This window comes from Perna viridis, chromosome 6, assembly GCF_037379345.1.
Source record: "Perna viridis isolate PV_CMFRI_1.1 ecotype Kerala chromosome 6, ASM3737934v1, whole genome shotgun sequence".
NCBI lineage: Eukaryota > Metazoa > Mollusca > Bivalvia > Mytilida > Mytilidae > Perna > Perna viridis.
The window spans coordinates 5,920,672-5,938,244 of record NC_142450.1 but is presented as its reverse complement, the minus strand read 5'-3'; the positions used below and the strand labels follow the sequence as shown (position 1 = coordinate 5,938,244).

At 32.0% G+C, this 17,573-nt stretch overlaps 1 protein-coding gene across 18 annotated transcripts in view; it reads right to left on the bottom strand.

The window, feature by feature from the left end:
• The window catches only part of LOC148613349 (neuron navigator 2-like), a 295,727-nt gene that overhangs the window by 169,438 nt on the left and 108,716 nt on the right, over positions 1 to 17,573 (bottom strand). Inside the window, exon 1 of one of the 18 annotated variants that reach the window (XM_088586752.1) lies at positions 5,190 to 5,787. The exons of the other annotated variants lie outside the window; for them this stretch is intronic. Coding sequence (XP_088442878.1) covers positions 5,190 to 5,219 — 30 coding nt within the window. The 5' untranslated portion in view covers positions 5,220 to 5,787. Of the gene's footprint in view, positions 1 to 5,189; positions 5,788 to 17,573 lie in introns of those variants that run through there. 18 annotated transcript variants of the gene reach the window in all.

Genomic DNA, 17,573 nt, shown 5'->3' with positions numbered 1-17,573 from the left:
TACATCATGGGCAAATTATACTTGGTTCTGTTCAAGGCCAAAGTTTGGCTTATTGGTTTTTTATACATTCTGCACAATTCCTAACGAAGAGGAAAATCAAGAAAGAACTGTATTGGGGTAAAAACTGTGGTAAAACTCAGTATTCAAAATACATGTGTCCAGTCATAATAAACCTGTGTAGGAAAAAGAGTTTCTCAAACTTTTCTTTTTAATCTTGCAAGATGGGAACAATTTTTTAAATAAAAAGATGCATCTTTCAGTTAAAAGATCGCTACTTATATACAATGATAAATCATAATTTCTTGCCCCTAAACCATCCCAGTTTTGGATAGTGAAAAGGACATACTGTGAAAGTATTATTGTTCATGGGGTACCAATTTTCGAGGTTTTCGTGGGTAGGCAAAACAAAATTTGGTTCCAAACTAAGAGGAGAATCCCACTGATGTGTATACTGAAATTCTCAAAACCACAAATTCAAGAATCCACGAACTAGTGTTTCTTTCCTATAGCACGAAAATTGGTATCCACGAATTAAAGTACTTTCACAGTAGTAATATGTGCTGATTTTTCTTAACTCATCCAAAAAATTTTTTGGAAACTTTTTTATCAAAATCCTTTGAGAGGTATAAAGGACAGACCAACAGATACACAGTTGATTTTTTTTTTTAAGTCCCTGCATTGCCTTAGCTATTGAGGGGGGGAGCAAAAAGATGTACTTAACATATGATTTTGTACATGTTATATCAAATGCTTGCATTCTTTATAAACTTTCATGTCTTATTAGATTGGTTTTGGCTGGCCTTTATTTCAGCCTGGACTGGCCAGATCTCAAATTTTAGAATGGGTTAAATGAGTTTTATTGACATTAAAAAAGTCTTTTATATTTTCTCATACATTACTAAAACTCTAAGGGAAAAAGCCATTTGAAAAATGTTCTAAATTTACCAAGTCATTTATCCAAATTGTTTTAAAACCCTGTCAAAAGCTTATCACTTGCTAATTGATTTGACAGGAAGGATAAACCAAGACTTATCTTAAAGAATATGGCTCTATATCAAATCAGCTGATCTGTGTCCAAATTCAATTCATAATTCCATGATAGATATCAACATGCCCAACAGCTGTGCATGTGGATTTGGAGTGCATTTCAATCAATCATGATCTTGTTTAATCACTATCAAGTTGATCAATGTGATTTGTAGACATTTTTGATTGTTGATCTATTCAATACTGGGTAGTTAGAAAACACATTTCATCAGCAAGGTAGTCACTGCTTTTTTTTTTGCTTTTTTTTGCATAATTCTTACAAAGACTGCTACTTAATCAACTAACAGGCTATTTACTTACAATACAGGCAGGCTTTTCCTGCCTTTCTGACACATTACTTTGGAAAACCTACATTAATACATTTGCAATATTAGAAAAGCAAAACGAAAATACAGAAGTGTAAACAAAAAGAAGAATATCAAAGAGGGGATAGCCATGGGTAAAATCATACTAAGAAACTGACAAGGATATATAACAAGACAAACATTTCACAGAGAACTTTATTTCCTGTTTTTATGGTATATTGAAAATAGGTGAACTGGTCTAAGTTTCTGTAATAAGTTTACATGATCATCATATGATTTTTAAAAGATATGTTCTTACATCTGCACTTTTGTCACAATTGGTAATGATTGAAGAAAGACACTGTAACAATACATGTATTACAATTATATGGGCTGTGACTGATCCCTGATTCTGACCTTTTCAATCCAATATTTATAGATTAATAATGTCAACTATTAAAACACTTGTAGAAACCCAAACAGTCAAAAACTATTTATCTTTTGGTAATCAAGGCCAAAAACCAATTACTTGATAAATAATGGAAACACTTTCTGTTAGTTCTCATATGGTGACAGTAAAACCTTATTAACAAAAAAAATAAGGAAAATTTTACCAAAAAATCAATCGTGCACAGCCATACTGACAAGCATTTGTGAGAACATAAATTTGTAACACATTTGTCAATGTGGCAAGCAGCTAGATCACAGAAAATAATTTATTTACAACCAAAAATCAATGGTCCTCACAAAGCCATTAAAACATTAATGATTTGAAAAAAAACTAGTCATCAATATTGTTCAGGAATCACAGTTAATTTCACATACCAGTACAAATATTTGTAACTTTGTCTTTTATAATAACTAAAACAAAAACAAACAAAAAACAAATAATTCCAGATTTATGTCAACTTTAATCAAAGAAATAAGAATGTAACATGAACTTTAAGAGATGAATGAGGTATGGATCAGCCGTCCTTTTCAAAGAAAATTCTGAAGTATAAAATTAATCATGAGTTATGATGGCATAATAGATCTAAGCATTTAATTCTGACTCCTTTTACAGTTACAAACGTTTGTAAAATGGAATGCAGGGTTTTTGGATCATTTTGAACAAGACATAATTTGAATTTGGAATTATTTTGATTTTAAGAAAAAAGTTTTAAAAAATTATAAAACTTACCCCACTAAGTGGGTTAGTCATGCCTTGATGACTGAGGAGGTTAGTAAATTTTCCTTGACCTTTTATTATCCTACTAACCTTACCCTTAGCCATGCCATCATGACTAACCCCCTAAGTAAGGGTTAGTTTTACAAATTATTCTTTTTGTCATTTTCTAATTTCCAAAATAATTTCAAATACATATAATACCTTGTTTTTGGGTCAAATCTGACATTGAAAATCAAATAAGTGGAACAAGTACCAGCGGTCAAAATCATGTAAAACACTAACATCCTGTAAGTAAGCAGATATACTGAAATTTCACAAAAAAATCGATTGTGCCTAGCCATCAGAACATCAATAGTTGGAAACTAATGGAGTTAATAAGTTATGTTAATTTTGTAACTGGTTAACTGTGTAAGGTAGTGCAAAGTAGATTTATCATAAGTGGATAATGACGGGTCAACTTCCAGGAAAACAAGGAAGTAAAACCCCATATACAAGAATTAAGCGTCAAAATTATGGTTTCAAATTTCATAACAATATACATGGAGACAGGAAACAGGCCTGGAAAAATTGTGGATGTGCCAAGTTTATTTTTAGTGAAACTGCAATGAGTGACATTGAAATGGATGACTTGGATAACAGTGTTAATAGGATCATCAATTGCATGGTACAAATATACTTTAACTTATCCGACATTGGAGTATGGTACGGATATTATCATTCAAAAGTTAATAAGGTCCCAAGAAACTACTTGTTATGTCAATTAAATTTGACATGACACATGGAAGAACTTGAGGGTAAAGGTCAAATTGGCAAATTTCAGGTTGACATTCGGAAAATCCATTTTTCTAATACTTGAAGTTGTAAGTTCATTGTTTCTAATGGAAGGGATATTTGCCAGTGATGAGTGATTAGCTAAATAAAAATAAAAAGTTGGTTTTATTTTAATGAACTCCTGGTAATATGTTTGCTTGAACTAAATCTACCAGAATATATCAATAAATAAAAGATGTGCTGGCCTGCTCGGCACTTTTTTTGGTAATCGTAACTTTTTCTAGGTTCTTGCCATGTACATGTACCAAGTATAACATGCCATGTACATGTGTACCAAGTTTAATATTGAGGTGACCCAATCATCATCAACAAAAACTTCAAGCCAAGGCTAAATCTAAGGCAAATCTGACAGACAGACAGACAGACAGACAGATATTTAGGTGGCAAACCGAAATTCAGTCAGCCAAAAAAAACTTGTAGGCACAAATTAATAAAAGCTTAACATCAGGACAGACTGGCAAACAATGGACAGGTGGATTGGATAGCAAAATTCTGTAATGCTACAAAATCTTTCCGACAGGGCACAACACACCAAACAAATAATACATTTGTAATACTTTAACTACCATGTGCACTTAGCATTCTATTCTACTTACAAAACTTCAAAGAAGGCCCATAAAATTTTATAATATGCACAAAACAATATATTTCTCTAGAGAGCATTTAGTTGTACAAGTTTTGGCACATGTAACCAAAGCTTTCAAGACAATAAACACAACTTCATAACAAACGTCAAAACATTCAACATACAATGGGAACTAATGCCAGAAATGTTACGGGATTATACCGATTTATACAGGTACAAATGTTACATTAATGACATGTATTTAGTTATCCATGCCAAATGACTGTTTACTACTTTTCATCAGAATAAAATGCAGCCAATTTTTAGATTTACATTGTTTCTAATTTTCAAAGATAAAAGGAGAAAGCTTTGTCAATGAAAGGACACATTATCAGGTTTTGCCTCAGGATAAGGTACAATATGCCCAAACTCCTGACAGTAATTATTAACTCACAGACATGACAAAGTGCCTAGTCAGGATTTCATTAAAAAGAATCTCATATTGAGGACTTCCTCAAATATTTCCTAAACTGAAATTTCAATCAATCAGATTGTTTGAAATTGGATATTTGAGGAAAAACTTATTATAAACAGCTTTTAAAACTGCCAGGATCACAGAAGGGATGAACAAATTGACAGAAGAGGACAGAACACTCATAAAACCAGTGTCCTCCAAAACGATCTGTAGGGAACACTGCTTTTATAAAACACATCATAAAAAAATTATGATTACGAGAGATTTTCAAAAGTACACAATACTCTCTATACATAAGTCATGACTGGATATTAAAACCAGGAACTGTACGAGTGCAAAGTTACACAGTAATTGAGTTCATGCATGCACATCCTTAATAAAATTCTTATCTAAGAAGTACATGAATATCTTCCTTAGCAAAGTTTCTCATTTCTCATTTTTAAATACAAGTATAAGTACAGATCATTGTAAGAATCAGGCCCATTTAGTAAAGTGATGTTTTAAAAATTGTGGATTTTTCATTGCTAAAATATTTTTTTATACACTTCAGAAACAAGTCCAATACAATCTGAAGTAAGACATAGAAGAAAGATATAAACTATTTTGCATTATATGAACTGCAATCCCCCCACCCCCACAATCTTTTTTACCACCTATCCAACCAATCTATCTCTATCATGCACTCTTTCTAAGAAGTATTATTTGTTTTAGAGGAGTGTTTTCAAGTGTATTTCATCAATACAAAATCTGCAAAATTTAAAAGTTGGTACCACCTGCCTGATTTTTACATGTACTTGTACTTACGATTTTTACACTTACAGAACACTTTTTCTCTATTTCATCCTCCATTGTGGATTTAATCCCATTCAAATCACTTTGCTTCAAAAGTAGAAATCAACATTCAAAATAGTATATTTTTCTCTCAAGTCGCATTAAAATAATTGCAAAACAATTGTTATAAATCCCTCCACAGCATAAAAGGTGAAACATTTGTTCATGTAATACACTACTCCCAATATTCACTGCTCAAAATCCTGAAAACTTTGCATGAAATTTCCAATAATTGCACAATAAGCTAGCTTTATACCATAAGCTCTTGTTTAGACCAGTCTAGCATGAAAGAGTTTAAAAATGAAGTTTCATGTAGCATATAGAAGTCATTCAATTGAAAAAAATAATTATTGCCAATATTTTTATGAAATCTCGAAAAAATTGAATGACATCAAATACATGAGATAGTATCTTCTATTTGCTTCCAACAAAAAAGTCCATAGCATGTTCTAAAGTGTGAAAATCAGAATCTCCATTACTTCAACAAGAATTCCAATATCCAATATCAAAAATCCTGAAAATATCAATTCAAAACCTCCAGATATTGTGCAATGTGTGAACACAATCAGAATAATTAAATCATCAATACACAAAAAACATCAAAATGAGGTTGGATTTGATTGACACACGCAGAAGGAAGATCTTCTTCCTGAAAAACCACTTCAGTATTAAAATGTTAAACAGCTGTGGTCATTACATTCCCCCTTCTCTCACTATTTTTTATCACTAATGCACATTGATGATATTGTTGATGATACAGATATACAATTAGTATAATAACTTATCCACGACTGATATAGTTTCATTTTCCGTTTCCTTCTTCAGATTTATGTGAAAAATGAATAATTGCTCCTGGATGTTATTTTTTCCCTCCTTGTTTACATTTAATTTATTTTTCTACCTTATCTTAGGTGATATCCATTAAATGATCGGATATTGTTTTTAACTAACAACTAAAGCACACCTTTTTTGCTTCATAGATTAACTAACATTTCTATTCACAATCACACCAATAGATTGTTCACACATTTGTTTTAAAATTTTTGCTTTTTCCTTGATACAGATAATTTTTTTCAAAGTTTTTACATCATGAAATTTTAGCAGCTGTTTTTATCCAAAAGATTTTATATTTCACATTCAATTTCTGTTTGGAAATCAACATCTTCAAGTCATTACAAGATTAATGATACATTACACCAAAACACAAACTAAAGGCTTTTTAACGATATTTACTACCCTTTTGGGTCTCACATAATAACATGTCACCTCCAATGTATAGGCTGATCAAGCTAAAAACTTGTCTCATCAAATAAAAAACTATTTTCTTTTGCCAAACAATGACCAATAATTTCAAATCTGACATAATCTATTAATTTTGATTCATGAATCCCAATCTAAAAATTAAATGTTTAAATCTATTTTGTCACAAACATAAATACATCCAAATCAAATTATCCACAGCAGATGATTTAACATCACTTCATCACAATTATTTTACAACTTCATCACCTTCAAACAACCCATGTTTTACTTCTCACATCTTTTCCTATTTTAAAGCAATAATTGCACATAATTCTCCCATCTTAAGCAATTTTGCTGAGTTGGACAGGTTCCCACCGATTTCCACCAATCCAAACATCCCAAAGACTACATAGAAACATAGAAAAGGATGAATTCTTACCTAAACTTAACTTAACATGGGTGGCCCTTGTAAGGTCGACAGGTCGTGAAAACAAACAAAAGATCTTTGTTTCTAATACATGGTAACAATTAAACTGCAATATCATGCAAAAATAAGATCAACTTTTTTTATTTTCTGTTTTCATGAGTACAACTGAACCTATAAGACAATGGTTTTTTTTAAAATAAGAACAATAGCGGAAAAGCAATTGACACTCTTTTAAATTGAAATGTTTTTAAAACTTTGCTAAATGCTTCATCAACAAGATTGTATTGTGTGGACATTTTCCCTAAATATTACTCCTTTAATTTTAGATACAGTGAAGCTGTCAAAACTGAACCCAGACTAACCTGAAAACCTGTCGAAATCAGACACTTTGTAAAGTCCCTTATATTAATTAAAATATATTTTAAACCTTGGTTAACTGAACACCTGACTACACCAAACAAACTTTAAAGTCCAAAAGGGGTTCTGTGTAGACAGGTTTCACTGTATATATACTGTAAACCTGCAAATTTTTGTGCTGTCTTTTTTTCACAATTTCTACAATCAATCTACTTTCGTGCTGCTTTCAATTCATGATCTTTTCTCAAATCACATTAGAACATTCTTCAACGAATATATTTGCAACAGTTGAATTTTTGCAGTAAAGGTATTACTGCGAAAAATAGCTAAACATAAAACTACCTGGAAAATTTCACAGTTTACAGTAATCATCGAAAAAGTTATTGCATATAACAAGTACAGTGAAATCTATGGTAACTGAACCCTGGATAAACCAGAAAAATGGGAAACCAGACATCTTTGAAGCCCAAACATTACAGCTTAAGTATGTTTTGAACCTGTTGTAACCAAACAAATCCTTCAGTCAAGGAGAGAATTGTTTTAGACAGGTCTTACTGTAATCAGTCAGTTTACATGCCACCTCTTCATTTTTGTCAAAGGATTATCTTCTGGATATGAAATAAATCTGGCATCTACTTTGGTCAACATATTTTGGAAATATCATCACAATGTCAGATTCACAATTTCCTGCTATTTTGAACTTTGGCAAGAAACTATTACTACAAACCAATTTTGATAAATATCTGCAAAAGAAGGATCGCATACATGGCTTTAACAGCTAATATCTCCAGTGATGAATCCACAAGGAAGGGTCCCAAAGGTTGGTTGGAGCCCTCACCCCTTTTCTCTTTTGTTTGAAAATTTTTCAATTTAAGGGAAATTCGGGCAAACATTAGCAAATAGTAGACTGTTATTAGCTTGAAACCCCCTTTTTCTGGAACCTCTCTGGATGTGCACCTGACCTAGGAGACCACAAGTAAATGAAAGTCATAATTCCCTAGAGAAGAAACAGACATCATATCATACAAGCCATTGTTCAAAATTGTGAATGAATCTTGGGAACCCATAACAATCAAATCGCATGCCAAATTTTTATTTAATGTGATTTACAAAGCCTCAACATTTTTTCAACCAATAGATAACTACTAACACATCAAAACTTCAAAGAAAAAAGAAATGAACTATCTCGATTCCTATACTTTAAATTTTGACAGCTATACATTTCAACAAAAATTTTCCCCAAAATTTCTACATTATACAGTAATTGGCAGTTTGGAGTAACCCAAAGAGATTGTTAATTATACTCAAATGATAACAGTCTGTTTATATTTATGTAAAAGTTGCTCATCTTCAAAAACTTGTTCTATTTACTTGCTTTGAAACATTGACATTTGAAGTTTCCTGGAGTGAGGCCAATTTTTACCACTCTCTTTGCTTTTCTGTACAGAAAATAATAGCACTGCTGATGATTTGTGAAATCGTTCATATCCTTGCTAAATTAAAAGGGTCCTCCTTGGAGTATGCTACAAAGTTCACCATTTCATTGGTAAATCAGCACTTTACCATGCTTAAGGTGTGTTTGATTAACCAGATGATTGTTTTGCCAATGTAATTAAGAAATTTATTTATAGAAATTAATTTCTTCTTTTGATGTAAGGGACAATTTTTCAACTAAATCTTATAGTATCATGGTGACTTCTTCTCTCTCGCTTATTCTAATTAGAAAAAAAAAACACTAAAATGTGCTGTATCAAATCCAAAAAAACTGATTGTCCTTAGCAATCCAAGAGGGCGCACTGCTAACTCCCCTTTTCAGGGAAAATTTGACCCAAATGAGTAGATGATAACTTCATATCCTACCTATTTTTATTACATAAGTTCAAAATATAATTTTATAATGATGTACAGCTACCCAATTTTTCTATGGCTATCTTAGATAGCAATAATTTTATTTTTACTGACGGTGGACTGTAATGGAAAGTTTTGTCTTCAATATTTTTCTTTACTTTTTTACATTACTCAATTCCTTTTTTTTTTTTTTTTTTGGGGGGGGGGAGGCTATTAACATCTCTATTTATCATTTTCAACCCCATATGTTTGATTAACCTTAAATCATAATTTGACTTGCTACATATGTATTACAGAAAACTTATCTTATCAACCTATTATAACCATTAAACCAAGCCCAGGGGAGGGTCCAGGATTTCAGGGTAGGGGATAGAATAAAAAATTTCGAGATAGAACTTGTGAAAAATATTTAATGCCTTAAAATTAACTTTTCCTCTGCCTGTGCCTCTGCCTGATTCTGCACCTGACTTCTGTCTGCTCTCTACTGCAACTGGAAACTATTTTTAACAGTTTGTTATTCTTTATTTAAGAGAGGGGGACTTGTAGCAAGTCTATAACTAGGACACATAAATTTATATAGACAACAATTACAAAGGTAGCAGAAATGATATGGCCAGTAGTTCAGTTGATCATAACATTTGCCTCAGATCAAAGATTTTTTTTGTTTATTGATCATCTTACTTATATTACAACAATTCTGGTTTACAAAGTGTATTACTTCCCCTTAATAAAACTAACTCAACATACTAAGCACCAATTTAAATTATTGGACTCTAAAATCTCTAACATTCAACAAAACAAATGGATTTAATTCAAAGAGTTAAAGTTTAAACTATATTTTGTACTTTCTGTAACAAATTTTGCACACCAAACTGTTCTTAAACATATTAGGCAACTGAAGAGCACAAATAATTTAAATCACAAAAAAACAACTCTGTTAATTCGCTATATAGATGATGTTTTATCATTAAATAATCCACTTTTTTGAGCTTGGTGAGCTAGATTTAGTTCACCTACATCAAGAACATGAAAAGGTTTCATCAAAACCAGATAATATCCTTTTATTGGTACAATTTGGAAAATGAAAATGTTCAAAGAAAAAAGAAAAAGCTTTTTACAACTCAAAACATGCATGATTTTTTCAAGAAAAACCCAATACTTCCTTTTTTCTCAAGAAATTTTACCTGAATGCAAAATTCTGTTTTAATAACATTAACCAATTTTTTACTGTGTAAAACTCAAGTAGAAACAGTGCAAAATAATAGCTTCCTTTATCAGCACATCAGACAATGCACCATTGACAAGCAGAACATAAAATTGCAAAAATTGTTATAAAGGATTACCAATAATTATTTTTTCTGAGATGTTAATTGTAACTTAAAACAATAGATTTCAAACTTCAAAGGGAAGTAAATCTTCACTTAACAGATAAACATTGCATCCATCAAACTTACAATTTATCATCTATTGTGTGTTTTCAAGATGCTTTTTCAGCAGGAATATTAAAAGCTTGTTACTGACACAGAATCTATAACTATACATTATGGGTATATACCTATCTTAGACGCCATGAAATACGAAATTATTAAAGATTCTTAAAGATTCTATGAAAAAGGAAAACTGAAACACTGAGATAATCTGAAATGCAGAAAACACAAATCTTATGCTTTCATTTAAATTATCTCATGTAAATCTTGCATAACTACCACGAAATGGTCAAAATAGCCAAAGAAAAGTCATCCTCATATGCTATGCTCCACAAAAAACTTTCCACTTTCTAAAGTGCAAACTCAAATCTTGAATTAATCTGAGAATATAGTAAACTATTTTCCTGACTTTCATTCAAGATTGATTATTTTTTGCATCTGTCTGTAAATTCAAGTTTGATTTCTATGATAAAATACAGATTTTAGTGATCTACTAGTCTAGTTTATTGACAGACATTACACAACTAATGTAAGTCAATTTGAAATAGCATTGCCTTGATAATTAAAGCAGAAAATGGGTTTAACTTATCTATGAACAGAGAATATATCTTGTAGTCAATTATTCTATTAGTAAAAAACAGTGGAACAAAACTTTATCAAATTAGGAAGCTAGATATTGAAAAACTGGTAGTTATTAGATGGTTTATAAGGGATCAGGCTTGATCTGCTAACATATGAAAACACAAGCTCCAAAACAGCATCTGACATTCCAAATTGACTCTAGATGCTTCTGCCAGCCCTCTTAGAAAATACAAGAACCTTGCAAAGTCAGGAAAAAGTGAATGATTTTATGCGACATTATCAAATTGTAAGACAACATCTTATTTTAAAAATGAAAATTTCAAAAGGCCATTCTGCAATGGACAGTAAAAGATGGAACAAATGTCTGTCGCTGCATGGAACTTGATGAAAACAGTCAATTAGAACAACCTACCAACATTTCTAAGGGGGTTTCGAGTTTTAAGTAGCTGTCACAAGCAACTGTTAATGATGAAGATAAACCTGGTCCAACTGGAAGGTTTATTTAAGGAGGTAGACTTAGGGTAAGGGACATAACTCTTCAAATCAGTGATATGTTTGTATCATATTCAATTTCACCAAAGCCTTTCAAGCTTTTCTATGTAACAGAATGAAATCACTCCAAGCCACTTTGATGCTTACATGAGATAGATGTACAAAGATGAATACAAACGTTCCAATGATTTCTAAGATTTGTGTCCTACACCCTAGGTCTACCTCCTTAAACTGCCAGAGGATTATTGATCACTTCTGCATTAGTACAGCTAATTCTCATTTGTCTATACTATACACGAGAGTGAGACTTTTAAGTACTATTCTCTGTAAGAATCTGGCCGTGGGTAAATCATAATGTGGAGGGGGGAAAAAGAAAAATGAAATCTTATTCAAAATGTCATGTGAAATGCAGAAATGGCATTCATTTCTTTTTCATTATATTAAACTCTTTTTCAGCATCCTCTGACACTTTTAAGATACACAAACTCTGAATTCATCTCCAACTGACCATAAACTATGTTCCCATGTTGTCAAATTTATTTGGTTTTTTTTCTAAGGATGATTCATTGTTTTTCAATTCTGCCTTATCAGGATGTAGTACTCCACAAATTAATACAAGTTATTTCCCTTTCCCTGGACCAAACAAAAAGAAACAAAATGTCGATTTTTATAAAAAAAAAAAAAATCAAATCATAAAACAAACCTTTATCATAGAGCTGCATCTTACATCACTTGATCTAAGAAATAAACAAAAAATAAACAAAAGTAATTCTGAGTTGCTTCCCCTTTTCATACAACAATTTATCTTATAACAAGAGTATCATGACATGAAATGCCATAAAAACTAGGAAAATACATCAAACAATTTCATAGAGCATCATCTAATATAATATGACCCCTAGACATATGAAAGTAATTATCTAAGTGCAGACTAGCTGGTAACACTATAAAATAGGAAATGGCGGAAAAGTCAAGGCAATTATATAAGCTATACCATGATCAAAGTTCTCCCAACAGACATTGGAGAAAGTTTATGTAGAAGATAGTTAGAAATAGACACAATCATGTCAACCAGAATTATGCTCAACAGTTGGTCAGAATATTGGAACAGATTAGAATGACTTGACAGACAGACTGACTGACACAGAGTGAAGGGTTTACCAACAAATGCTCTTCGTCCTGTGACAACTCCCGACATGTCTGTAACAGGTTAATATGAAAAACAAATCTGTTAGGAACAGTAAGAAATTCACTACATGAAGCCTGTAATGAGCTTGTTAATACTAAAACACAACAAAATTTTCATTAATGTATAATTATCATTGATGACCACAAAGAATGTACACTTTATGTGATCAATATTAAGAGAATGGATATGAACAACCCCACCAGGATGAAAAAAAAATGTCAGCTCAAGTTGGTCTACTGTATTGTTCCTATCATCCAAGATAATATACCAGTATTCTGTTAGTGTAAATAACAATCACAAAAATTGAGGATAATTTTGTTTCTGAGAAGGGACTGTGTAACATAATAAGGTACATCTGATAGGAAATGGTTTATCCATGCATAGACAAGGTGATAAGAAGTAAGTTCCTACAACTAGATTTAGATAATTGAGAAATATTACCATTGTAGAGGGGAAGACATGTCATATCTTTCTCTTTTCTCTGCCCTCTCTCTCTCCCTGTCTCCTTTTACCCTGTCTTCTCTCATATTGTATAAAATGTTTAATTAATATTTGTAAAACAATATAATCTTGATTGGACAATGGCTGAGAAAAAATTAAACACTGAAATATTAACAAAATCAACTGTTTTGAAAACTAAAAAGAATAGCCTAGATTCATTTCTGAAAGGTGCCTTTAGACCTGCCCTGCATGATTATTATCCAATAAACCCATAATCTATCTGACAGACTTCACCTCTAAAGCAGCAGTGAAAATGGTCAATTTGTCAAAAGATCAAGGGCATCCTGCTTAGATCTGAAGATTCCAGTAGACAAGATAAACAGGGATCAATATCAAAGTCATATAACCTTTCTACCTCCCACAGAGAAGATGTCATATTCAATCATATCAAATAATTCGAAAAGTTATAAACAAACTTCTATTTGAGTAAAAGTTAAATATATTTTGACCATGGACTTGACTTATTAGGGGCAACTCATTGGGTGTTCCTAGAAAAGCAAAGGAGGTTTACCCTACCAGTGCACCTGATCCATGCCCCCAGTTTTTAGTGGAGTCCGAGTTACTTTGTACAATACTATCTTGGTTATTTAATGTTCTTTGTTGTGTGTTTTCCCTATCTGGTCTTTGTCCCTGAATTACATTCTTTTGATTTCCAGTAAAATCTTGGTTCCCTTGGTTGCTCTTGACCACAATTTTTTTCCAATTAGAACTTGATGAAATCACTTAAACCAAGTGACTTGCCAAACTTATTGATTCCTTTGAATAAAATTTTCAGTAATCTCGCTCAAATAATGGGAGGGAGCCTTACTTGGGCTTAATTCTTGACAAACTTTAAGGCTACCATACTTGTTTCCATTTTGATTTCAATCCATTCATTGCTCACCACTCACAATCTATGAACAATTTATATTCAATACACTTACGATAATTCAAGGCTTGTAGCATGTAATATCTAGGCAATGCATGAACCGTGAACAAATTCTAGGCATACTATTTTATGTACATCAGTAAAGTCAACAGACTTAAGAGAACAGTTGCATGTTTTTCAAATTGAAAAAATACCAAAAAATATCCTAGGATTCTATAAACAAGTTAACATTTCCATCTTGGTTCCAGGTATTACAGCATATGCTTTTAATATACCACTTGCTCATGCAAGATCAGATTAAATTCTACCAGAAAATTCACATGTATGGAAAATTCACTCAATACCATAGAAACATAGCTGGAGACCAGGTAGAGAAGAATTTTCATTAATATAACACAGAAAAAAACATGATTTTATCAATATTTTGCCAATTTACCCAAAGTTTGATCTGGAGAAAAGATCCTACTCAAGTAAAAAGTTGGTAATTAGACGTACCTGTTCATAAATTGGCTTTTCAAGGTTGTATGATTTTTTGTTTGTAAATTTGTGTAATAGTGGCACTAATTTGGGAAATGGTGATTGGCAACTGATCTGTTTTACATGTGGGGTATTAGCAGATCAAATAGAACTAGTTAAGAAGAGTTGAAATAATGGCAACTTTATGGCAGAACCATATTGATACCATAACTACCTTCATTTTAAATTGATAATTTCAGGTAACATTTCAGACTGCAGATGCCAACAGAAACAGAACAGAATACATGTATGAAGGGTCTTGAAAATTCATGTTGAAGAATTGATTTACGTTTCAAAGTAATAAAAAGTAAGTTCAGTAAAACTGCACAAAAGACTTCTTTATCCTTTATTTCATCTATTAAATAGGCAATACAGTGGCACAGAAGAACACCATAGTCATACAGTGGAAAACAAGCAATAAAATGTCCAAATTTGAGGAAATATTCATCTCCAAAAAGTGGTTAAAACCTTGAATCATACAGATGGTATATACAGAGTTTGATTCCCAATTTGTAGCCATCCTTATACATATTGGAATTTGACTTGACTTACTTAATTCCCTGTTTTCCTTTGGAGAATGAGACCATGAACAAGTCCTTCCCATTTTGATCTATACAGTGCAATCCTCAATGTGTCTGTCCAAGACTTGAACCCTAGCTTTCCATTACATTTCCACAGTTCTATTCCACATTTTTTTAGTCTTCCTTTTTTCCTCTTTCCTTAAGTCCTTCCTTCAGGGGCCCTGCTGAGTGGGATTTTCATATTCCTGGTGTTATCCATCCTTAAGACATGTCCTGTTCACTGCCTTTCTTTACACTATTACTATTCTTTTCTACCCCTGCTCTTTATCTTGCTTCAGTATTCGAGATCTTTTCTGGCCAGTATATTTATAAAATGTTTCTAATAATGTAGAGGAAGGTGACTTTAATCTCTTGCAGGTTTCACTTCCATATATCAAAACATAATGTTGGCTTCATCTTGGTTTTTCTTCCAACTTGGCTACTTTATCATATGGTAGGCTGTTCTTGCATGCCCTAGCCACCTTCATATATCTTCATTTGCTCCTCCTCTGTGACTGACTGTTGCAGCAAGGTATATGAATTATATAACATTTTCTACTGTCACACCGTCTATTTCTATATTTAGTCTGTGTTGGTGTCCATTCTCATTTCTTTGGTTTCTGCAGTGTATATCTTCAGCCCGGTTGTTGTTGCAAATATGTTCAGGGTGTTGCTTTTTTTCTGCATCTGATCTTTTGTGCTGGATAAGCAGGCTATGACATCAGCATAGTCTAGATTACCAAGCTTTGAAGTAAAGTTCAATCTTAAGCCAAATTGGAATTTGACTGATGTCCCTTTCCTTTGTATGGTCAAAAGAATACATTTGATGACCACACATTTATTTCCAATTTCCTAGCATTCATTCATCAAAAGGAGACATTTAGACTCCTCTAAAGTTGGTGTTTCTTATAGTCAACTATCTGTTTGTCAGAGATAAGCTTTAGCACTTGAAACCTTTACCAATTTTTAATTATCCAATTATCAACTTTTTTTCATGTATCAAATGTTTTTCAACACCAACTTAGAAAGAAAAAATATACATTTTCAAATCTTAATTTAGATTTGGTGATAAATTAGCAATTATTTCCTGCAATATCTTTTATTCCCAAGACGAATGTCTCCAAAAACTTTTGATTTATGATTCAAAATAAAAATAAATCTGTAACTTCATAAAAACCAGCGCAAGGTGGTCTCTGAAAAACACATGGTGATGTTGCAAATGACCTTTGTTTCCTTATGTTAATTAATATTCACTAAAACACAGATGTGACTCAGATTTCAATCTTATTTATAAAGGGTGGGAGGGGGCTGCTGTTTACAGCATGGCAAGAGTTATGTAACAATTTTCATTCATTAAAAGAAATTAGATATTCTAGTAACTTTGTGTAACTCATGATTTCCTGACTAATTTGAATTCTACTTAGACGGGAGTGGTCTGAATTTTGAAAATTTTAAACTAGAACTCCAATTTTTATTGTTATTCTTGATGTAATTCCCATGTTATTGTCTGAAAACTAAAATAGTGTTGGCTTTTGACCCTCCATTCCTTCATGGGTGCAGTTCTCATCTCCAAAATCTATTCCAGCCTTTAACTTTAGTGAGACGCATTTTTTGTGGAGATCCACATACATATATGAACTTTAAATAGTTACTATAAGTCTTCAAGTGTATGCCCTTTTTAAATCTTTTCCTAAGCAGTAAGGGCTATGGCCAAAAATGTCTTGGAATCTTTTTTTGTGGTATATAACCATATGGTACAATATCATAAAGATCCATATAAAAGTCAAGTGTTCAATTTTTAGGTTATCATTAAGGAATTTTTTTTTTGTTTTCTAAGGTGGGTAAAAATATTATTGTATATACATCATCATATAAAGTTATCTAAATAAATGCTATTTCATGTTTCATATTTAAAAAAAAATCAGCAGAGTAATATAACACTGTTTTTAAAGCATACTCCCTTTTTTCTTAAGTTTTGATCAAGCTAGGAGTGCCAACCATGTGAGTCACTCTAAATCCCATCATAACAATCAAAATGGACTTTAAAATTTGTCAAAGAACTATACAATAAAGGTTTCAGAGAAATCTGTAAAGACCATAAAACAGTAAACATCATCAAACATTACACATCATAGAAACACCATTTTTCTCATTAGAAAAACTTCTCATTCTGCACCAATTTACTTCTCATAAATCCTCATTACCAAAAAACAATTACCAGATTCAATTATTCTGCAGTCACTGCAGGGGCTGATTAGCTTCTTTTAAGACTGGAAGGATTATGTGACAACTTCTGAAATACAGCAAAAACACCTCCAGTTGCAGTCAACACATTCTTCAAGCTCTAAACAAATGCGATAAAA